This window comes from Micropterus salmoides, unplaced genomic scaffold, assembly GCF_014851395.1.
Source record: "Micropterus salmoides isolate LMB-PRFRI ecotype aquatic unplaced genomic scaffold, ASM1485139v1 Ms_hic_scaffold_21, whole genome shotgun sequence".
Taxonomy (NCBI): Eukaryota; Metazoa; Chordata; class Actinopteri; order Centrarchiformes; family Centrarchidae; genus Micropterus; species Micropterus salmoides.
In genome coordinates, this window is record NW_024041262.1 from 12,123,846 (window position 1) to 12,149,109 (window position 25,264).

At 43.4% G+C, this 25,264-nt stretch overlaps 1 protein-coding gene across 2 annotated transcripts in view; it reads right to left on the bottom strand.

Moving 5' to 3' along the window:
- ntn2 (netrin 2) overlaps positions 1-17,274 on the bottom strand; it is a 43,829-nt gene extending 26,555 nt beyond the window's left edge. The window contains exons 1-2 of one of the 2 annotated variants that reach the window (XM_038736304.1): positions 17,086-17,274; positions 2,895-4,168 (exon numbers count right to left, since the gene is read on the bottom strand). In XM_038736304.1, coding sequence (XP_038592232.1) covers positions 2,895-3,945 — 1,051 coding nt within the window. In that variant the 5' untranslated portion in view covers positions 3,946-4,168; positions 17,086-17,274. Of the gene's footprint in view, positions 1-2,894; positions 4,169-14,370; positions 14,743-17,085 lie in introns of those variants that run through there. The other variant, XM_038736303.1, reaches the window with a different exon arrangement.
- Between the last annotated feature and the right edge of the window lie 7,990 nt (positions 17,275-25,264).

Here is a 25,264-nt window from a genome sequence, read left to right on the forward strand (position 1 = left end):
GCCAGCAGAAAAACCAAGCCTCCATCACAACCAGTAACCAAATAGCTCTTATCCATCTGTTTCCTCATTCTGTCCTGTGGCTCAAACTCCAGGCAGATAAATCACAGCTTTTTCCATCATGTCTCCCTCAATACAAACAGACACACTCCTTTACGAGTCTGCCCTCTCTGACTACTAGAGCAGGGATTTGTAAACCAATGTCTTGAGGCAGGATTCATAGTGAGGGAGGCGGCAGATGGGCGTGTGTGTGCATGGCTTGTGTCTGGAGACAGTACATGAGCTTGCCAAGAGCGCAGACAGTAATCTTGGTGCGGTGCATCATGTCAAACATTTAGTAAGACCAGCGAACAATCAAACCAGACGGTTAGAGACAATGTTCTTGTTATGCAGGGTAAAGATTTAAGTCAAGAGGGAGAGGAAAACCATGCAAAATCTTAAAACAATCTTTTAACCATAATGTTTAAAGTGGTGAACTCGGCTACCAGGCATATAATTTCTCAAGGACTGACAGACTTAAACCTGGGGTGTGAAACAACTATTGAATCGACTCTACATCTGCCCACTGTGAATTCCGCATTACCCACAAACCATCTCCCCGTCAACTTAACCTTGTCACCACCCCACAAAGGGTCATGACCTCAGCCCAGCCCCCTCAGAGACCCTAGTTCCTACCCAAAAACCTTCAGGGCCTCATCAAGGATCTGGTGACACCTAAGGGACTCCTTGGCTCTGAAACTTGCCACTCTTACACACTTGCCCAGTCTAAATACCTATGCCTCGCTGCCACAGTGGCGTGCCTCAGGGCTCACACTGCAGCCCGCCGCCATTTGTGCACTGTGTCAGAAAGAAAAGCAAGAAATCAAGCAAGAAAAGAAATCAACAAGGGGCGGGGGCATTTAAGAATGGACTTTAATACACACCAGAGAGGCCTTTTAATGGCTCTCCTGCTACTTTGAGGATATTTTGGAACCATTTATACCGGAATAAGCTGTAAAGAGGCTTTCTGGAACATGCAATTGGGGACATCTGGGACTGACTTTTTGGCATGTCCGGATGTGTGATCAGGTATAGCGTGCAACTTGCAATAGGCTTTAACTGCCCTGTATCAACACTGGGATTAGGTCATCAGAGTTGGCCAGTGCAGCCGGGCTGTTTAGTCCAGAAATCGTGGATGGAAGTGACATGTCAATCCCGCTGAGAAGAGATCTACGGGAAGCGGGAGTGTAACATTTCAGAAATGGCTACGGGACATTTGAAAGAGGGTGTGTGCAAAAGTATGAGCGAGAACACACTGAGGGATTTGCAGGATATTGTTGTAGAAGGGTCTAGGTGTATGTGTGTATGTGTGCCTGCATCTGTGAGTTGGGTAAGTGAGGGTGTCAAGGACAGATGAGAAGCCAAAGTAAGGTAGAGCTGGCGTGGGAGGTTTCAGGAGTGAGAGAAGGCTGGATTCGATGGCTGGTCTAATGCTGAAATGGCCTTGCTCCTCTCTGGCTATGTCACTGTCTGTCCCCTTTAAACAGATCTGGCACTGTTCAATTCTAAATATGAGCTCAGGCCAGCTCACTGGGCAATTATAACATGTTAGAAAAATATACACTGTTTTCAGTGTTCTGCTCCTGTTTTTTTCTCCCTGGCTGTAATTTTATTTCATTATGGTGAAAGGTTAAATTGGGGACAGTGGTTTCTAATATGGTTTTATTTTCCTACACTAACACATTTTTATGACAAGCAAAATTGAACTGAATTAAGTTCCACCTATGTCTATTTATACTAACAGAGAAATTCTGTAAAAAAAAAAAAAAAATACCACCAAAGAAACATCCACAAATTAGAAAACAAATTGCTGCTAAAACACATGGCTAATATGGCATGTGTCTAAAAACTCTGTACAGCCATGAAATGAATGTACATCAAAAACCTGTTATCATATAATCCAATACAAAGCTAATCCATTTACATTAACAAAAATTGCCACAGAAATTGCTATAATTTTACTTGGCAAGCTTTCAGAGCAAGCCTGGATGACTTTTACCGAGCATGTCTTGAGGTAAAGGCAAACACTGCCAAATAACATTCTTGGATGACTTAGCTGTAGCGGTGTGCCAATGACTCGGGCTGTTGTCATCCACTGTTTAGACTTGCTTGTGAAAAAGAGTATTTTCATAGACAAGTCCAGAACACATGATTTTGTTGAAAGTAGGCCTGCTTTCCTGAAGAGGAATGGTAAAATGAAAAGGCTGATGGGAAATGCAAAGAAAGGAGGGGCTGGTGTTTTGAGAGACATTGCCAAAATTGCAAGCGCAACCACTATGTGCTACCAGAACTCTTCACCTGTAAAAATCCGAACCCCTTAGGTATGTTCTGCCCGCATTCTTATTTACCCTTGTGACATTCAAACACAGATCATCATAGTTCAATCTCTCCTTTTCTACCTCCCTCTCTCTAAAATTTGTTAGCCTGATTTTACATTGCTGTCTTCATGTCCTGAAAATGGGTGATGAAAAGGGCATGACTATCCAACAAAGAAATAAACAACCTGGATTTTCAAATATTTCCATTTTTATTCACTCTTACCCTTTGTATCAGATATATGGCGTCAGATTGATTTGTGTGCAATAAGGTTCAATCATCTGTCCAAATGCCATTCCCTCATTAGGAATTTAGAAATGTATTGAGGAGATTGTCTTGGGGAAATAATACCTCCCTGATTCATAGGATGAGGAAAAGAACAGAGCAAGGAACAGAGCTGAAGAACATAAACTTATAGAGCCATTGTGTTAGGTCGCTGTTAAGAAAATCAGCCAAAGAGAAATCCACCGTTTGTTCCACAGCAGACTAACTGAAACATGTTAAAAGCACATAAAGGATGACAGATAGAGGGGAAGACTTACGTAGACACTCGTTGGCCTCACGAGCATTGGCCCTCTGCCATGGTCGGTCATAGTGAAAGGGCTTGCAGCGGTCACATTCAGGTCCCTCTGTGTTGTGCTTGCAGTCACACACCAGTTTGCCTTCCTTGTCTTTCAGACAGCGTGAGCCATGTCCATTGCATTTACACCTCCCGCCCACCTGGAAGTCTCCCACTGCATAGAAATAAGTTGGCAGCGTTGATGTCACCGCCGTAGGGTCGTCGTCCCTCCCTCCGCTGTTGCTTCCTGCCCCCAGTCCGAGCTCCCGAGGTAGCTGGGGCCGGCTGAAGACCACGCGGATATCAGTGACAGTCACCCAGTCCTGAAGGACAGGGCTGTTGTCAAAGTCTTTGCCAGAGGGCCGTCCGTCCAGAGTGCTGAAAGCAATGAGTCCTCCAGAGAGTGGATAGAGGTCAGTGTGGCCATCTGTGCATAGAGCCTCCTGTTCGTTCTGCTTGGTAATGGTTGCTTTGTTGGGCCTATTGTACATACGCCGGCACTGTGAGGAGTAGAACTGGTAGGGCATCCAGGTCTTGCCGTAGTCCATGCTCTTGTATATGGCCAGAGATTCGGGTCGTGGTGAACAGAACTGTAGGCTGACATAGGTGATCTCAAACTTTTTGCCAAGTGAAAGGGTGAGAGTCACGTTATATGGCGAGGTGTTGAGATTCTCAGACTGCCAGCAGGTGAGGTTGTGGGCTGAGTTTAGGTCAGTGAGGTAGGAAGCAGGGTGGGCACGGCGAGGGTCAGCCGCATCACAGATTTGGCACGTGCGTACAGAGGGCCGTTCATCGCCCCGCTCCACCACACTACAGGAACGGGACGCAGGCCGGCCACAGACGCTGGACACCATCACCTCCTTGCCAAAGGCAGCATTGATAAACTCGGGGATACAGCGGCGGGCTGCGCCTGTGTCGTCATAGCAAGGGTCTGGAGGGGTCTGCTGCCCTGCGAAGGGATTGATGGCACTGTGGGTGGAGGCCGAGCATGCCAGGAGGCACAGGCCCAGCAGGCACCTCCAGGGTTCCCTCATCCTGCTCAGGGGGCCTGTGTGTGAATGTGTGTCTGCGTTTATGCACAGATGAGTCTTTGTGTGTGTATCCAAGAGTCTGTGTGTGTAAATGTGAATGTGTCGCACAGATGTGTCTCTGTGTGTGATTTTCCCCTATGTGTTATAAGTGTGTGTAATTGTGAGTCAGTGGATGGAGAGAGTCTGAGCTCAGTGACCCTTCACTTCAGGCTGACTGGAGCCCTTCCTGAAAGAGAGAGAAATAAACAGAAAGGTCATTGTCAGACATATTTTTACCATAATAGGATATAAAATAGAAAGTGACACTGATCGAACTCTACTGTACAAAAACAAGTTTGCATCTTCAAAACCTTATTATATTTGCCCTTATATAGAAAATTAAATGAGTTCTTTTGTACTGTACAATTACAAGGGAATGTTTTCATTGACTAAAAGCCTGTCAGAAGGATAAGACAGTTAGACGAGGGGCCCGCGAGAAAGGATGTGACCATTTAAAGAGAGACATTAGTGGCTGCAAGTGACTGCATCCTGAATTTCAATGTCGGCCTCTCATTCAGTACTTCCATTCAGGTCAAAACTGGCCAAGCCTTCTGGTCATGCTTGAGCAGCATGGCAGAAGTCACCCTATAATCCCTGGTGATGCAGCAAAGCAGTGGACCGTGTGTGACTCTGGTAAAATTTCTGCTTTAAGAAATTAAAGCAGAAAAAAGTGAAAAAAGTAAGCTATACTATGTACGACGACATGGCTCTACTTTTGAGCTCTTACAGATTTTTGTGGGAATTTGACAGGAAATCAACCGTTGCACCACTATTGTAACACAGTGCTGACCCAAGAGCAGGCAGCATTGTGTTATTTCACTGAACCAGAAAATTCACCAAAAGTGATAGCTATTTAAGGATTATACCCCGCATTAAAAGAACTGAGCCTATGAGACTCCATTCAAGCCTTTGTAAATCACTGGGTCAAGATAGGTACCTGGATGACATCATTCATACACTCACAGCTAGACGAGGGGCCTCTCTGTCCCAAAGAGAGAAAGATTGAGGGGTGCAGGGAGAGGAAGCTTTGGGGCAAAGAAAAAGACAGAGAAAGAGATGTATATAGCCTGAGGCTTTTCCTTCACTAATCCCCTTTTTACTTCCCCGGGTGTCAAATCTGGTAGAGCCCTATTTCAAAACAGACAGCTGAGGGGTTGAGAAGGCACCCCAATGCTCCTAGCGAGTATTTATTAAATTACAATGAATCACACCCACCTCCTCTTACCCTCACTCTCCCTCTTATAATACAGCATCCCTCTTCATCTTGGAAGAACAAAAGGCCGCCTCTGTATCCACTTCAGTCAAGCAGGGAAGGCAGACAGACGGATTTAAGGGGAGCTGGAAAAACAAAAGTTTCCTTCTTTTCTTATGTGAGGGGTCCAAAGCTAGCAACCCTTAAAAAAAGAGTCCAGTGTCCTGGTAAATAGGACCACTCATCTGTGCTCAACTGTTTAAACCCAGCCATTTGGCCTCTTCTCAAGCGCTGATTGGGCGTTAAAGAAAAATAGTTTCAGGGATAATACATAGCAGAAAGACAGTGAGAAGAAAAGTGGAAATACAACTGCTTGTTATAATGTCAATAATGTCAGACATGACAAGCCCTGAAGCAGCCACTCCAAGATATTTGATGACATGAGCATGAAAACATCACGTAAAAAAAAAATCCCCTGTTATTAGAATATTTAACATGTGAAAAATGTATTGAAGAAATGGGCCTGCTCATAAATGATTGGAGAAAGAGTGGGTCTTGCCAGGACGGATAAGGACATTGATCAATGACATGTGTCTGAGGACGAAGAGGTTAAAGTGGGCACGCAGGCGGGAGTTCATCAGCCAAGGCACTCCATCAAAAGGCTGGCCGTGGTAAAGCTGGCAGGGCCTGGCACCCACTGGGGAGGGCATGGAGAGACGGCTGATAGAATTAGCAACTCATTAGCATCCAGGCCCAGCTTCCATTAGTAGCATGTTCATCCGAGGAAAGACACAGTGGGGAGGCTCTGAGAGAGAAGAAGGAGCAGGAGGAAGGGTTTGAAATTATGACAGGTGAGGGGGGGGGTGGAGAGATGGGGAGGGGGAGTTATTCAGACTTAAAATCTGATGGGAATGTCGTTGAGGGAGTGAAAGGAAGTTTTTTTAAAATGGAAACCAGGCAGGGAAACACTTGACAGATAAGAGACTAGAAAAGAGGACAAACAGGCACAAGACAAGATTTCCTGTAGGTAAGAAGGAAACGAGGGACACGAGGGGGAGAGAAACAGCGAGGGGCACGACAGTGATAAAGCAGAAATGACTCGAGGGAGGGTAAGCAAGGACAGATATGAATGGACGCAGTAGGAGAGAGGGGGAGAGTGACAGAGATGGAGGGAGGGAGTGGAGGGAAGGACATAAAAAATGAGAGAAGGAGAGATGGAGAGAGAAACAGAGGGGAGACAGATTAAGGTGGAGGACAGCATTGGTCTCTGTCTGGACTTTGGATGACTAAATATGGTGCGGTCCGTGTGCTGCCAGGCCTGCTGGGAGATTCTTCCAGGGTCTGGTGCTGTCAGGCGCGTCTGGCAGATGAACGTGTAGGTTAAACAGAGAGAGAACAGTGACAAGGCTGTTTAATTCCACTCTGTACGCCCTGTGAGATAGATGCTAGCCTTGCAAGTGTTAACTGCTCTCTGAGACAGTCCAGCAGCACTATGCACTGGCATGTAGCTGGTCTTTATTAAAAACTTAAGACCTATCTTATATTGCTATAAAACTGCTAAAATGTGAGCCAGGTCCAAAAAATCTTTCTGGATTCTTAAGCTTTGCCAGGATGTCAGCACAGTGGTGTAGCTGGCTGAAATACTTAGAATCTGTTTCAGCAAGGAAATTCTCTGCTTTCAGCATTGACATTGTGTTTAACAAGCCACAAGTTCCCCTCAGTGGGGGCAGACATTGTCTTTCATTAAATGTGGTTCAAGTAGCAACAGCTGCAGGCCCATGTCTCTGTCTTTCTAACAGAGACAATGAACGCCACACAGAAATGTTTGCTGCTTGCTGTAACTTAACATTTAGCATACAGACATGAGAGTTGTATCAATCTTCTCACCTAACTTTTAGCACAAAAGCGAATGAGCGTTTTTCCCAGATGTGGAAATATTCCTCTAATAAAATTAGCGTCAATACACATATTTAAAGATGTGTCAATCTAGGAGTGATATTAGCTTCTAATCTGAGTTTTGATTTTGGTATTGGCTAACCTTTTTTTTTTTACATTTAAATTGCAGAATGTGCAACCTCCAGCACATTAACCTACCACAATCTGGTATGTTAAAAGACAAACTGTTCCTGTGGCAGTTAAGCCATTTCCAAGTGAATGGCTGCTTAGAGTTCAGTGACAAATACAAACTGCATAGTCAATTCGTCACTGCAACATTCCTCTGTGGATTAATGGCAAGGAAAATGTATTTGTGCTGACATGTTACAATTCCCAGTGGCAGATACTGCCGTGTTAAATAACTTGCCCATCAGTATTATTGGCACAATATGTTAATGGATGAAAAAAATGGGGCTTTTAGAGTGGAATCCCCCTGCATAAAAAGTCGTGATTCACCACAAAGACTACTCAAGCCATTTGGCTATTGGAACGGATTCAGTGGTTTTAATCAAACAGTGACAGCCCAATTAGAGAAGGTAGATGGAGGGCAAAAAGAAGGGAAATTAGATTAAAAAGAGGTGGGTGAGGAATAGAGGGAGAGAAAGAGAGAGGCAGAAATGCAGGAACAGGAAGATGACAGGGTGGTCTGGTGGTTTCAGCAACGTTTTTTCAGCTTCTCCCTGTCACCGGGAGATCATCCCATGTTGAGTTGTCTCCCTTTCAAGCATGGACGCCTCTGTCAGAGTTCACAGATTAGGAAAACAGAAGTCGCTGAGAGGCTTTATTTGGCTTGGGTGTAGAGGAGGGCGCCTTGGGAGGTGAAGATAGGAGAGGGACAGCTGAGCCACTTTGTATCACAAGTGAGAGCCTTTCACGCTGCTCTAGAGAGTTGGCGTGGTGGCCCCACTAATACTAGGAGTGAATGAAGGTTTATTGGGTTGCTTCTCTCGGATGACAGCAAGCTGAGGCCCAAACTGGTGACCTGCGGTCCCCCTCAGCCTGCTGTACAGTAATCCCTGGTGGGGTTATTAGCGGCTGCCCAGAACCATGGAGGATTTTTAATTGGCTAACAACTGGGCCACCCCCATTCTCATTACGGAGAGATGCCTTGTATGAATATAAAGGAACAGTAAGAGCAGCAATAAAGACAGAAATCCCTTTGTACACAGATTGCAAAGTTTGGGGTTGTTAGTTCACCTGAATAACATTTTAGTTCATATGTGTATTACTCAAAGATCACATCCAGGATGATTTTCTTTTTTGATATTTTTAAACTGAAGATGTAAATAGGTGGTGAAAAATGGCCATCACAGTTTTCAAGATACCAAAGCAAAGTTCATATTTGAGAAGAAAAGTTTTGCCATTTTTTCTTGCATAAATCACTTTAACAGGCAATCGATTATCAAATGTTTTGGGGATACGTTTTCTTTCAATGGACTAATCTATTAATTGACTAACTGGTTCAGCACCGATCACACCCCTAACCATCTGCATCCTTACGCACACACACGCACACACACGCACACACATTTTATAGGTAAATAAACCTGTCCAGATGAATCAACATGACTGACAGGCCTCAGGTAACAGGGGTCAGATATTAGTGGCCTGAATTCCACTTGATGACAGCCGTCTCTTTGGTGACGATCCTGTTGTTTGTGTAAGCTCGCATGTGTGTGCGTGTGTGTGTGTATGTGTGGGGGTGTGGGGTACTCAGAGAGTTCCTCGCTGGCATTCATTAGGGATTGGGGGGGGGCAGTGAGGGTCGAGGGCAGGAGGGGGTCAACTCTCACAGCTGAGGGCGTCATTAGCAGGGGGATCACTGACAAATTTTTAAAGCCCGCTTATGTCTGCTCAGAGGCTGTGTGTGTGTGTGTGTGTGTGTGTGTGTGTGTGTGTCTGGAAGCTTTAGTCACTTTATCTTTACTCTAATACCAAAACTGTTAACCATCACCTCACTATTAGTTCAAAAGCAAACTTCAGCATCTCAACTAGTGGTCATACCTGAGCTAGTTGCTATCTGTTACTGAGATCACAATCTGATAATCCAGCCTCATAATTCAAGTACTTGTGAGGCTAAAGACGAAGCAGGATGATTCAAAAATGTTATGACAAAACACAAGTGAAATCATGTATGCCTTTCCATCTCTGTATCTGGCAGAAAGAGACGCTGCAGGGAGAAAGACCAAACGCCCAGAAGAGGAATGCAGCTGCCTCTGTGGCCCAGCCCACATGGCTGGGCCAGAGTCCGACAGCGGTTCTTTAAATCAACAGAACCTGATCCAGAACCGAACAGGAGGAGAGAAGACAGACAGCGCGAGGTGGAATATGAGATCAGGCTAGTTCTCACAGATTCATAGACAGGAAGTTGTGCTAAGCTACTGCACTGTGTATTTATGCAAACCTTACTATAAAAGCACGAGAGAAATGCTGATAGGACAAGTTGTGGTGTATTTTTCTGTTAATGAAGTGTTCTGTGAGGTCAGTAGTTTTTGGTGAGAAAATGGGAGGCGTAAGGAGGGTAAAGGACATGAGCAGGCAGAAAGTTCTGGGCAACAGTGACTCACTAGACTCAGGGTTAAACAGGGTTAATTTGTGAGACAGAGATATGTAGAATAAGAAGGGCGCTTTGTTTAATTTTCACACAGATTTTATGGCCCAACACATACAAACATTGTTGTGTTCTCTGCTGCAACAAGAAACTGTTAACTGCAGTTTATAGCACCTTGTTTGTTTTCGGTAATAACAAGTGAAGAGAAAAACGGAGACAAAGTTCAAATGTGATGCTGAGTATGAGCCAGTGTTCTTCTATAGTAAATGAAAAACAAAACAGTTCAACTTTTAGGTGATTGAACTTCAAATGGCATTCTAAAAATCTGATTTGAAAATTTACAGTATATGTATTTTTTTCTGAAGGGCTTCAGTCCAGAATAACTGTTTCACAAATAAAAAATATAGCTGTGAACTTATGAAGGCAGAAGAAGTTACTGTAACTGACAGAGGGATGGACTTGGGAGTGAAAGGACAAGAGTTCAAAAATATATAGCCTTCTATGTCAAAATGTGATCTCCTTTCAAATACAAGAAATATTTCCTCTACATGTGTTGTCAAGATGCGCCTGAGAAAGGGATGACACCCACAGCCTTGTGATTGTGGGCAGAGCTTCAGATTCTGTCTCAAAGTTTGTCACTGGATGAAGGCCGTGAAGCGGGGTTACAGAGATGACAAAGATTTGCAAAAAATGCTGAGAGGTTAAAGTTCCCGAAGTGCACTGTTTTGTGTATGTGTGGGTGGACTGAGGGCTCCTTGATTGAATATTTCCCATGGACCTTATATAACCCTGACCGCAGCTTTGCAGCAGTGTGGTTGTTCAGCGGTGGTTGGGGAGAGGCAGGTGAGGTGTTCCTGGATATGAGAGGAAGTAGCTCGTTTGGAGGGATGGAAGGATTTAAGGAGAGGAGAGGTGAGCACTCCTTCAAAGTCCTTTGAAGGCTGGCTGCGGTAGGCAGAGCCGCGGTTTTCCCAAAAAGCCCCCCTAACAGGAAAACAGTCTTTTTTTCCATTGCACAAGAGCAACCTCTACCCCACAGCCGAAAGCAAGGACCCGCTTTGAACTCACAGGGGGGAAAAAACCACAAATCATTTTATTAAGTGCTTGGAATACTCACACGGTTGCGTACATTACACTTAAAGACGCGTTGTTGACGGACAAACACATGCTCTCTAGTAGTTTTCATTCCCAGTATGTGCCCACACTCACACATGAAGACACATTGTAAAGGATGCCAAAGCTTGTGACTCATCAGACAACTCCCTTTCCCCTCTTCCCTTGTTCTTCTCCTTCCTATCTACTCCTCTGATCATTTTCCCTAAACGGCCATGTGAACATGTACCAGGTGACCTTTGCCTAAAGGTCAGAGGTCAGCGGTCTCCCAGGGAAAAGAGGAAACAACCTAAATGTCTGTCTTACAGCTTGACTGATGTTAACACAACATCCAAATTGTCCAATTTAAACAACAAATAAATAATTTGTCCATACCCTCTGGATTGACACACAAGTGTTGTTCTGATCTAATGCCCCTATTGCCAGTTTTCAGACACTACCGAAAGGAGAGATGATGTGACACTTCACATTATGCATCTATTGCTCATTACTCCTTTCGACTTGCCAAACTCTGACAATATGCAGGCACCAACAGTAACCACAGCTGGAGCTGTTCTGTCCAGCTGTAAGTTAGTGGGTTGAAGCTGTGGCTGTGGATATGTTTATTGCTTGGACGACGACTGCATTTGTGGTTGAATCCATGATGCTATTGATATGGTTGTGGTAGCTGTAGTTTAACTACTCTTTACTACTTCGTACTTATTAACATTAGCCAAGAATGTATCATTAAGCCACCCAGCTCCATTAGTAATTAACAACCATATTTAGCTGCATTGATACAGAAGTACGCCTGAGCCAGCCATGGATGACGCAGTGCCCACTCACTCTGCAGTCACAACCATTACATAATACATAACACTTTATCATAATACAGCTCAGCCTTTCTCTATGGATCAGAGGGAATTAAAAACGTATTGCAAGGTAACGCAAAATATTGCGAGGGATCACAATACTTCTTGCGTGGGAGCGCAAAATTTAGGGCAGGTTTGCTGAAAAAGCTCCGTACAAACACAGGGAATAGATCATGGCTTGGGGTAAAATAAGTAGCCTACTGATGACGACTGATGCTTTCAATCTTCTTGGGGGGAAATTCACAGTTAACAGGTTAGCATGCTAGCAAAGAGCTGGTTCAACTTGATAGCAGTATACAGCTGTTTTAACAGTGAGTTACTTTGCCCTCACATGCTGTATATCTGTCAATGAGATGAGCAGAATTAAGCTAGTAGCTAGCATACATGGTTGTCAAAGCATTGGGAGAGAACATCCAGTCCACTATCAATTAGTTAACAATGATCACAGACAGAAAGTAAATAAATGTAGTTCCTTTGGAAAAACCAGTCCATCAGGTCTGAGAACTCTGAGATTGCCATCAATACAGAAGATATCTAATGTGTGTATCCAAGTCAGATAAGTGTACTGATAGGCACTAAGTGGGCACAGACACACATGCGGACCTCACACACACATATCCCTCCGCATCTGGAGGAAATGTGTGGCTGACACATGCTGGCCTAGCAGGGTGCAGGGAGTGGCAGGATGAAGTATGTGAATCTTTGCCCCTGGATCCTCTTCCCACAGTGAGAGACATCTTGGGTGTTACGCTGACGAATGACAGGTATTTTAACAGGAAAGGTAAGAACACACACACACACACACACACACACACACAATTTGTCACTAAGAGAGAAAACACACAGCCACTCAATTCAGTAGTAAGACAGCCTTTAGACTTCATTCTCACCTCTAAAGCAGAGACAATGAATGTGTGGGTACGATCACACCCCATCCATGTCCAGGTCTAAATAGGAATTTATCAGGGATGGAAATGATCTAGGAGGAAAAGAATATCACATTTCTACATGTGAAATTCTGCACGGCATCAAAACACAATATTAATCTGCCATTCAATGAAATCTTAGTGTTATAATCACTGTGGAATCAGGTGCTGGAGCCTGATATGGTAGCCTGTAACAAACAGCTGTCATGTGAAAAGTGATCGTTCTGATCTCGGAGTCAATTGACAGCTTTACCAGCAGGATCATGGCTGAGTAGATTTAATCAGCTCAAGGTCATATGTTCAAAACGAAGATGGACTCAAGGAGGGGATGGATGGTTAGACCCAGCAAAAACAGAAAAGGAGGGACTTACAGAAAGAGAGATCAATAATTGCTTCATCCCGTCAAACTGCTGAAGCCGTGAGCCAAGATTTCTGAAGGTTCCTGCTTTTCGAGGCAGAAGAAAACGATCTACTTAATGTTACTGCAGCTTTCTCCATCTCCATCTAGCCGCTTTTCTCTGGGGTTCATAAATACCACACACAAGTGCACACTCACACTCCCAGGAGTGACTAAAATCTGCACTATGTTGCTTTGGATTAGCTTCCACATCATGTGCCTTCAGCTGCTCCTGGCTCTACCTCCCTCGCTGTTATTGATGGAAGAAGGGTGTGATGCAATTAAATAATGATGATTAATTTGCAAAAACAGGGGAGCGATGGCCATGCTCCAGATGAACAGCAGAGCACCTCTCTTCACCGGACACATTCAACTCAAACATTTCCCCTAGTTACTTTCTCTCTGACCTCAGTGCAGAGTGAGGATTCAGAGGCCTTCTTCATGGACTGATTTCAGTCATTTGTGGTGAGAGTGAGAAGTAGGTCATGTGCTTGACACTGTTTCAGTGTGCAATAGGGGCATACTTTAAGTCTGTTGAAGCAGTTAAGATAAGCAACCTGTATGTGACTCTCGCTTTCACTTCCAGGCTGGTTGCTGCTTATGAGCAGAGGAGAGCCACTAAAAGAAGGTGGTGCTCATCATTATCATTGCTATTGTTTCCTGTCACACCTGGCCAAAATGGGAGTCAAATAAAGCTTATCAACATTTTCATTTTCAACAAAACACAGGGAAGACATAAGTTAAAGCTACCTGACATTGTTCTTGTACCTTTCTCTTCTTTATTCTCCAGAATTCAGTGAGATCAATCTTCAATAATGACAAATAATAAAATAAAATCATATAAATGTTGGTCAATATGCACGTGGTGGCGTCAACGCGAAAAGGGAAAATATTAGAAGTGACAAACACATTGGTAGACTTGGCGAAGGCAGTGCCGAGGAAGACGGGAACCGAGAAGCGCGCTGCTTGCTTTGGCATGCGCACTTGGCTCTGATTCCAAGTCTCTAGTAAAGCTCACTAGCTCCATATAGCCCACCTCTTGTGCTTAGTATTAAATCCTCGGCGCGGGCTGTTTTTCTCGCTTTTTTTGCTGCGACCCACGGGCCAGTTGTAAACTGAGGAGGCTGGCTGACACCTGTCTGTTCTGTCCGCCGCTCTGATCCAGCGCGCCACGCTAATTCAGCGATCCAAGCACATACTTACTGTCACACACGACCTCCGCCTATAATAAAGTAATGACAGTCATTGGCCTCATTTAAAACAAATGGCAGATAATAGACAGCCCGCCACAGCACACGCTGTGAGTCTCTCACTTCTTTTCTAAGAGAATAAGTGGTGCGTAAAATTGAAATCTGCTCTCCAAAAAATCACGAACACGCCGGATGTGAAATAAACAGGCACAGTGACCTGCAAGTTCAACTTACCCCAGTGTCAAGTCGGGAATGTTGCTGTCTTTGAATTTAAAAAGGACATCCCCTGAGATCCACACCAATTAGCCTTTAGGTTCTCTTCCGTCAGAAATCGTCCTCTCCAAAAGTGTCTCGTGTTTCTCACACTCGCCTCGTTAAAATATTAAAGACAAGAAAAACGCGTGCAACACAGTCGATAATGAGGAGACACCGAAAGGAGGTAGACTACTGCACCCTTCCGCGCACGAAGCTCAGCCCAATTGAAAACCGTCCAGTACATCCATAGGTTGTACAGCAAACCCAGGGTAGGCTACTCCCCATTAAAATCAAACCCAGATTTTCCCAACCGTGTATGCGAGAGAGAGAGAGAGAGAGAGAGAGAGAGAGAGAGAGAGGAAGAGAGAAAGCGAGCGAGGGAGAGAGAGAAGCCAACTGTGTTTTGGTAACTTGTTACGTGTCATTTTACCTGTTATTTGGTGGTGCGCAAAATTTAGTTGTGTAGCCAAAATAACGAGCGAACGAAAATCTACACTTGACCAAACTACCACTTGGTTCAAGATTTTTTTTCCCTCCCCTCAAACAACACAACTGGTCTCACTTTTACAACAAATACCTCCGCCGCTTTACGGACTGATTCTTACTGCGCTGCCTGCTCTAAATGCCCCATGGCTCGCTGTGTTCACAGGCAGCCATATGGAGGTCGTAATGAGAACACAACGTTGAAACTGTTGAAACGGAGTAGGCCTGGCGGGGCTCCGGGGCCCACAGAAACAAGAGGCAGATGCAGAATGTTATAATTTATTAATCCTAGTAATAGTCCAACACATGCTGGATTTATTAGCGTATGCCCGTGCGTCAAGGCACGAAAATGTTAGCGTTTTGATGGCTTTATTAATATGTAATAATAAAAGTAGCATCAAATTAAACATATTATGGTATTGACTCCTGGTTGCATCATGACGATGGTCTATTGTGTGTGTGGGTAGAGAGAAACGTTCGATTTGGCACAGAAAATGTGGCCCTGCACCCTCGGCCACAACAGCACCACATTAACTCATTAACTGTATTCATATGGATTTATACCTTCTCTTAGCGTGTAGGTTAAAGAGCAACAGCTACATTTGTCGTGAGTATAATTTTATACAGCCCATCAATGGTGAATGGGCGTAAAAGTACACTGGAGAGGTCACCGGTTTCCAGTGTTAAGACAATCACTATTGATTACTATTTCAATGGTAATCAAGTGTGATGTGATGACTCATAGTAATATTGACTATAAATGTGGTTTTTGATTTGTCTGTTAGAACTTCCAAATTGTCTCTGCAAATCACATTTGAGCCCTAGAAGTATTTATGCTGTAAAGACTTACATATGTATGTTAAACCAGCCCGGCAGAGCAGCGAGGACGGCCACATTCCGTTTTATAATTCCAGTTAATTTATAGGCGACAGCCCGCGTGTTGCTCTGTGGTAGCCTATTGCAGGTGCAGCCTGCCTACCAGCGGGTCATTATTCTAGCATCACGACCGATCAAATCCCGAGCACCTCCCGGCTCCGCTATAAGCTGATCAACATTCCTCCTGTATTTACTGTACCATCCTCTGGGGGGAACAGCCCGGCCCGGCTCTGCTCGGCTCGGCTCGGCCCGGGACCGAGGTGCGCTTTTGGTGCCTTTATTCCAGTAATTCATTTCAAACAAAGACCGTTTAAATATGCATTCAAACCCGCGGATAATTGAAAATAATAAGCATTAATCCCAAACCTGTTCGTGCGTGCGTGCGCGTGACGCCTTCATCAGAACACACCAGCAGCCAATACTAATTAATGATGTCAGTGAAGCAATGGGGCAGAAAAAAATTAATAAGACACTGCCAATTAATGGGTTTAAACACCAGAGGGTAAACTGGTGCCAGCGTCATCAAAGACAGGCTAAAATCAATTAAATTAAATCAAACTCGAGCAGGAAACATGACGAGTTAATGTGCAGTAAAATCATTACAGCACTTTTTTGCGCGTGGAAACCTGACACATTATCTACCACTAGCCTCTATTTATTGTTATTAGCCTAATTCTTCTGCTCTTCTGGCCTCCTGTCCAATTATTTTATTCTTTCATTTGTCCCAGTTCTTCATCTGAAATTCTCCTCTCCTTGACGATTTCCCGGGTGGATCAGACTCCTAAACCAACAGGAGTCCAAATTACTTTTAAAATGAATCTTTAATATTCCCTACTATTTTTTTCAATGTTCCCTGCCCTTTATTTTTATTCTCCTTTATGAATATTCTCTCTCAGTGAGGGAATGTCGTTGTAGACACACTTTTATTGTTTGCTTTCCTATGTTTTCTATTAAAATGGTTGAGTTTAACTGAGACATTTGAGAGAGCGGGCCAGTAAATAGAGAAATTGGAAGAATCACAGCAGGCTTTCAGTGATTCGGTCCAACAGAGTTTCTTGGAATTGAACAAAATACTCTGAGTCTATAGTTAGAAGACAACAAAGTGGAAAATTCTGCTGTCAGCTTTAACCCTCACTACACATAAACTGTGTCTATTTCCACAGTGACAATGTCATACATTTGAGGGCCAATTTTGACACATTTCTGTGAAATAAAGGAGCCGCCACATAGGCACTAATCTAGGTAGATTATCTCTCCAATTACAACTGGGAGAGATTGAACTGCCTTAAAGACAGAATGAAAGAAAGCAAGACTAACAACAGGCAACACACTCACTTGCTGTCAGATGGGATTCAAGCTGGGAGCTCTCCTCGGTCCTTTAGAGTTGTTGCACTTGGATCAGTCTCCTGATTTTGTCTGCAAAACAAGCCTCAGTGGTCTGTCTGCTCAAAGCCCGGGGCTCTTAGCGCTGGGTTCCCTGCGGCGGACACCCTGCGAAAACGTCAGCCTCCGGCTTTTTCCTCGCTTCATTTTTTGGCACCCCTGCTGTTGGGCGCCTCTGCTGTTGGGCGCAAGGAGAGATGCTTACCTTGTCCAGAGGGAACCCCCCCACCTGGTTTTCAGTGGTGGGAGGGCGCCCTCTTGTGGCTGAGCACTTTTTATGCTCAGTCGGGTTCCTCACCAGGGATCCACCCACATACAGTAGCTCCCAGATTTATACTTCTGTTAGCCCGAATTCATTGTCGTTCGTGTACACATAATAGTAGAAGAAGAGAGACCACTTATAAAAGAAGATTAAGCAACGTTATAAGCCATGTCAGACTTTTGGTAATGCAGACATTTTGAATTGTCATGGCTAGAAAAGCTCAGGTGAATCCTAATAACATTTATGATTCTCTGTTCCATTTAGTTGTCCCAGTAAGCCCTGCAACTGAGCCAGCACACACAATGGAGGGCTGATACTAAAACACTTAAATGGAATGCAGCCATCAGTTACACCTGTGTTTGATAACTCAAAATGCTTGCTCTGAGAAAGATCTGTAGCCATGTAATAAAAAATAACTGTGCACTTTCTATACTGAATGTTAAAGAGTCACTGTCATTCAATAATATGGACCAATTATCACTTGGTAATAAAAAATGTTCCTGATCAATTGATCAGACTATGTAATCACATTTCATATGCACTTTTCATGTGTATTTGTCACACTCATAGACAATTAAGTTGGAGAACACACTGTGCTTAGTTTGGTTTCCTGCTTGCAGTTACAGCAATGATTAATGTTCCTGCCAAACATCTTTGCCCTGTGTCTGATATGAAAGTCGTCTTTTTAGAGGTATACTTTTTTGGTTAAAATGGGAGGAGGTCAAAAGAGAGAGAGAGAGAGAGAGCACTGAGGGCACTTCAAAATGACATTGAGGTCCCATGTAAAAATAAACAAGTTGAGCCTCTCTCAGCACACCCCCTGTTTATAACGACAGCCGCTTGGGGAACCCTGCCTGTTTACTTTCCCTCTGCAGACTCATCTTGAGTCAGGACGGCATGTTGGCGTTATTGTATACATCCTCTCACACACTCACTCGCTCAGGGCTCAGCTGCCACTCCACTTCAAAGTCCCGGGGCCTGAGTGGGAACGGAAGAGATATTAATGGCTATAATACCAGCATGTCCCTGTGCAGTGTGTATGTGTGTGCAGGCATAGAGTCTCTCTGTGTCTCCCTCTGTGTCACACACACACACATGCACACACTTCCATTGCTTGGGGTGTGCGGTATCAACATGTCAACATTAAGGAAAGAGAGCTATCAATAGCTCTTCTGCCAGTATTATTGTCCCATCCATCATTTTGACATCACACCACTGAAGGTGGTCTCTTCCCAGCTCACAGTGATGACTCAACCGCAGAGAGTTTTTAAATGAGGATACCTTGAGGCCGCAGCTAGGAATCTGCAGTAACCCAATCTGCACTCCTGAAGACTCTGAGGATGTGTGCCGGCCTCAGTGTGTGCGTGTGGGAGGGGGATGCTGTTGACTTTCTGTGGGATTATTTTTGGGTTAGCTGCTTACATTTGACAGCAGTGACTGTCCAGGATGATGGTGGGAAATTGGCTTTCCCACTTGGCATGTAGTGCATGTGTGATTAACCCACAGAGAACCTTTTTTTTCTACATGGTATGTATGTGTGTTTTACATACATGTATGCATGTCTGTATATTGAGGAAGGGGTTCAGGTACCTCTCTGGTGGTATTTAGACCCTTCATTTGTGTGGAATCCAGCATCATTATCCCAAAGTGTTGCCAGCTGGAAGTGCTTGGGAGTTCCCATTTGAACTCTATGTGTGTTCTGAAGATGTAGAGAGAGCAAGGGAGCTGAAACGCTAATGAAAGCTTACGTCCCAGTTCTCATTCCGCCTTGATATTCATGAGCGGCAGAATCTGGCACTGTCTTGTCAATTAGCTAATAAATTGTACGGCCACAACAATGCCACCCAAGGCTACAGAGCCTCTATGAATTATTTGTAATCCAGTGAGCTGGAAGTGGATGATGGTGGTGGTTCAATTCAAGCACACTGATAGTAAATAATGGCCAAATAAATCTGCAATCAATTAGAAGAAAACTTTAAACGTTTCAGTGTTTCCCTCTTTCTCTCTTTGAAAATGGTAATTATTACCAGTTTTGATTGGTGGGTTATCATTCAGTTGATGCTCTTTCGGCAGTTGGAAGTAACTGAGATTACTTCTGATTAACTGTATACTTTCTTATGTCCTGTATAGTCACAGTTAACCCCTGGGCCACCAGAGCACCAGTGCTCCTTTTCTTTGCCTTGTAATTGAGCATAACCTTTAGTGAGGCAATGTCCAGACTAAAATATGTCATTGACATTCAAGATACAGAGAGGATGAATCCTCGCCACTTTGGTAATGCCCTGACTCTTTTCTATAGCTCCACCGACACGTCAAAATATCTCAAGTTCTAATGGATGGATTGGCACACAGGTTGGTACAGATATCCACAGACTTTGAACCTCGCCTGACGTTTCCTCTTGCACCACCATGAGGTTGACATTTGTGGCTTTCAGTGAATTCAGACAATATCAGTTTGTCCGATGCTTCAGTTTATCACAAAATACCTGCAAAACTAATGACATGAACACTAGCCTCGGCTGTACTTGTGTTTAATGCTAATTAGCAAATCTTAGCATGTTAACAAGTTATGCCTATTCCACATTTGGTAAACTACAACCAGTTTACATGCAGAACACTTCTACTATACCGAGTTTTCTAGGCTGTCCAACAGTAGTGACACATTTTTGATCATCTAAAGTTAGGATGGGTGAATTAACATATCTAGAAGTGTGTAAGTTTATCTGATTGTAAAGCATTATGTGACAGACTAATTATGGACAAGTTAACAAAGTCCTCAAAAAGTCAACTTCATACTGCTTATCTAGGGATCACACATAACCACAGTGTAGTCAATCACAGTTTTCCAAGCGTACTCACATTTATTAGGAGATAACGCAATATGTTTAGCACTAGATGGCAGTGTTGGTGTAGTTTGACATGGTCCTCCACCTGTTCCAGGATTTAATAAGCAGGTCAAAGGAGCTGACGATCAAGGCCATATCCAGAAATTAAAAAATGGTTAAACTGACACCAGGTTGGTACAGAAAAACTGACAGACTGATCCCAGGGATAAAAAGCTTCAAAGCTGTGATTTAGGGCGGCTGTCATCAATAGAGCACTTTGCAGGTGTAAATCCTTAAAGATAGGTACTTGTTTCTTTGGATTGACCAGGAGGAATTTGTTTTGTGTGTAAACCTGTATTTGTGTTAAGGAACATAAAAAAGTAATGGTGAGCTATGTCCTGGGCAAACTCCAAAGTGAGTTTTTGTATCCAGCTTCAGCAGTTATATTAATATTTTCTAAATCAACAACCTTAAATTTAATCTTCAGTCAATGCAGTGCTGATGTTTTCTGTAGCCTTTTAGTCTCAAGTATCTAGGGAGAAAATATATTCTTTGTCTAGCCCAGTTTTCAGCTTTCTGTAGTCATTTTGATTCACAAAAGGGGTATTTACCTTCAATATGGTTTGCATAATCTGTAAGGAGGCTCGGGGTGGGTCAGTAATTACAATGCAATTCAAAACCAGCCCTCCCATTACTCTCACCAAATGAATAATATTTAAATGGACATAATGGTTGGTGTGGCTCACGCCTTTTCTAGGAAAAGTTTACAAACTCTGTTGTAGGACAACACAAACTGGCTTTTATTGCTTACACAATGTTTTGGCTGTTTTGTTTAATAAGGGATTGAAGTGATATTATAAATGAACTTTGTTCCATTTCACTCAACAAGAGAGTATTATCCATGTCTTAGCTCACACAGACAACGTTTTGGGTAACTGGGGGAAATTAATTTGACAATTGTCCAGCCAATTACTGCATTATTACATTGTCTTGTTCACTGTGGTCTCTTTCAGTGCAACATGAACCATTCCAAAATGAGACTAAATGCCCTCTGATTCAAACAAGTTCATAGCAGTGTTCCCATGGGGTCAACCCTTGTGCAATCTGAGCTGAAAAGCATCCCATTTGGCTCTCCCTTTACATTCAGATCCTATTGACAAGTGCATGCAGGCAGGCATGCAACAGCGTACGCACACACACACACACACACACACACACACACACACACACACACACACACACACACACGCGCGCGCACACACAGAAACCTGCCCCCTTTGAGTCTAAACCTCTATAGCCATATATGTCCATTCCCTAATTGGTGGTTCTTCTTTCAAAGAAGTGATTATGTGTGTATGTGTTTTGAGGCATCCTCGAGGTGTCTCGATTCAGTCCATCTCCAACGCCAGAGGGGACAAAAGAGGCACCCGTTCCTCCTCCCGGGGCCGTTGACACCAATAAATCCCCCTTGCACTTCCTCCCCGGTGTGTTGGGGTTATGTCAGGAATGTCCTGGGTCCCATTGTCCCCTGGTGCTATGTTTTTGGTAACCCATCGCCGAGCATTCTCTACTGCTCACAGAGCCTCCTCCCTCTCCCTTGCACAACAACACACATACATGAGACACACACATTTACGTCCACACCCCCTGGGCTGTGTGTCCCCTGGTCCCTCACTCTGAATAGAACACCTCGGCTGAATACGACAGACAGGCAGGCGTCAGGACATCAGGTTCATCAGCCCAAATCGTGCACGGCGGCCCAGTGGGGATAATACAGCCAGTAATTTTCACCTGTTTTGTTCCCTCATGCTCTTTGTTTTATGGGAGAAAGAAAATAAAACAATAGCTCATTTTAGACGCCACTCTTAATGCCTATTTTGTCTTTTCAGTGGGATCGAGTACACTGTCCTCTTAACCCCTTTTATAATGATCAGTGTTTGACACTTTTATGCTGTTGTATGTACATCATTAATCTGTCATGCATATTGTGTTCCAGAAGTTATTTTGTGATGATATCTATCTTGCATGCAACCTGTCTCATGTACTTCTGCTTATGTTAGTAAGTTAGTATATAATGGTTAATTGGCTCCACTGAACAGAGGCTTTACTTGAAATACTACTATGTCAACATGACAACACATAGTTTTTTTATACAGTCATCAACAGGAACAACAAAGAAAGTACAGAACTGTTTTCCAGGATTTCTGGGTGCATGTGGGTGGGGAACAGGGAGTGCCGGGCAGGCTTTGTGTCCAGTGTGTATGCATGAGAGTACTGGGATGAAGGGGAGAAAGTTTTTTTGTATAGTATGGTGTAAGTTTTCTTAAACAGATGAATGAAAAAACATTTTTAATAAAGTTTTTTGTATAGTATAATCTCTTTATAATTTTAATAGTGTAATGGTATTGTAACTGAGTTCGCCTAACCATATAAACTAAATGAGGAAACAATAAATGGAACAATAAGTTGCACATTTAAACACTGATATATATATATATACAAGGAAGAGTTGGGACAATTGAGTTCAATTGTTGCTAAATGCCTTAATGCTCAGATAGCCTGTCCTCACCAGAAAAACAACCGTATAGGTCATCTGTTCAAGCAGCTTATTACAACCTATATTTACATTTATTGTTTGGCCATGACCTCTAGTGGCTGTATGATGTAGCAAAGGAGGATGTCAGGTGACGTAAAAAAGAGAGGTTGCATGAGGAGGTGGACTTCTGGGTCACACAAATTCAGGACTTTTACCCAGGAAACCGGCATTTGTGTGTGAAAACAAACACATGTGAAACCACTAAGTCATTGATGACTTATTTAGAATTGAATTGAAATTGAAGTGAAAGCATTACTGACTTTCCCTTACCCCCAACCCCTAAACCTAACCCCTTACTGAGTTAAGTCACGTGATTTGACATTATTTTAATCTAAACAACGTTTTCCTAACCTAAACAAGTAGTTTTATTGCCTAAACCTACCCACACTGCTAACTTTTACCATGTGTTTAATGTCACATGACTTACGTAACGTACGGTACGCCTGTCGCTGGACTGTCTCCAGTGGTCATATATATGAGAACATGTTGAGCTCAGGTGACAAAAGATGAATTGACACAAGTGTTCTTATTTTTAATGGTGGGGTCCTACCTTCAATTCTGACTGCTTATGTGGAACCTGTTATGAAGGTGACTTAGACTTCCTTAAATTAAGGTCTTTACACTGCTCAGCAACTGACATGTAATCATGACCCATGACCCTGCTGTCTATCATGTGTTTTTGTGTGTGTGTGTGTGTGTGTGTGTGTGTGTGTATGGGCATGTTTTTGCATAGTACATGTTACAAGGTTACAAGGAACAAACCAAACCAAAGCAAAGGATATGGCCATCAGCATTAAAACACTGCACTTGGCTGGTTGTGTCATAACACCAATTTCTCATTTTACTTGTTTGAAATAAGTTATCATTTTATATTGTGTTGCCTTCAGTAACCATGAAATCAATTGATAGGTTCCCCATTTATTTTGCAAATGTGAAGGAATTATCTGCCATCAGAAATCCCAGTTAGGCTGTATCATTTGCATAATCTGTTTAATCCAAGTACACTTCGTCATCACCCTTACTCTCTTTCTCAACAAACTTACTCACACATGGTGTAGACACACATTCACAAATCTCTTTTGTTGCCACATGTCACGCATAACCATTCAGGATGTCATGTGCCCATTCAATGCGAGCCCTTAGTGCATTCATTCAACCTCTAATAGCATACACACTCTCTTCTCTGGCCTTATTTTTAGCTTCATCTGATCCATTCACTCCAATCACAGGAGAGGTAATATCACAATCTGATGTTGCTGCTTCCTCATGTCACCTGGCTGCATAAGAGCTTGCACTACTCCCAAACCTGAAATACCAGAGGTTTGACTTGTTGTTTGGTGGGGGCGATGTATGTTTTCTGTATTATGAGTGTAAGAGAGAGAGAGACGTAAGAGAGAGGAGTAAGAAGGAGTAGTTGGGTTTTACACATGTTACGAAGCGAGGCGCCATTGCGGCCTAAAAAACTATTAGGCTCTGTAAATACACACTGTGGCGAAAGTAAACATTCTCAGCATGCCATCTAGGCGCACAGAGGGGTACTGGGAGACAGCCGCCGGACAGGCTGTGAGGGGGAGGTGTATATATGTGTGACTCTGTGTGTGTGTGTCTAGGGAGTACAGCAGCAATCAGTGAGCTGAGAGGAGATGGATATGGAAAATATAGATTTTAATTGGGGGGTGAAAGTGTGTGTATATAATCTTCATCAAGTTGAGTAGTCAAGTAAACAACTTAAAGATAGTTCACCTGCGTGTGTCTTTCTGACAACCAGGGAGCAATTGTGTATCAGGAGCACTGTGGGAACATCTCTTGTTTGTATGGGCTGGTCAAGTGGTTTAAAACGGTCTGAATTTTGTGTCCCAATTGACAGACAAGCCAAGTTTCTGATTTTAGTTTGATGAGGTAAAGATGGTAAAGTCAGTAGTGGTTGATGCCGTATTTGTGTCCATGCATTTTTAGCCCCAGGCCTAACACTTTCACAATCCACAGTCTGTGACACTGGCATGCACCAAATACGGTCCACAAACTTTAACACGCGTTTCATGATTGGTGAGGAAAAAAACATGATAAAAAAGTAAAATTAGACTGTTCTTAATAAAGGGATAAAAACAGCAGCCATTGATGCAAAGGGACTATTTTCTGAATTCGAGACCCATGCTGGCAATGGGAGAAAGCACAAGTAACCATGGAAACAGAGCTCAGAATGTGCACTATTCCCAGCCCTGCAAGTGCCATACCACCCACAGCTCTATTTTTAGGCCTTACTTCGGGCTTACAATATCTGTTACATCTAACAAGAGTTAAACTGAGTAATCAGCAAGCACGACTACAGAAATGTGACTCTGACACTATGCGTCTGATTAAAAGGGTAGCAGCACAAGAGCATATAGGGCAACCAGGGTCTTACTGTTGTGTGTTTAATTGAAGCTCCAAGGATACAAGCCATATGAA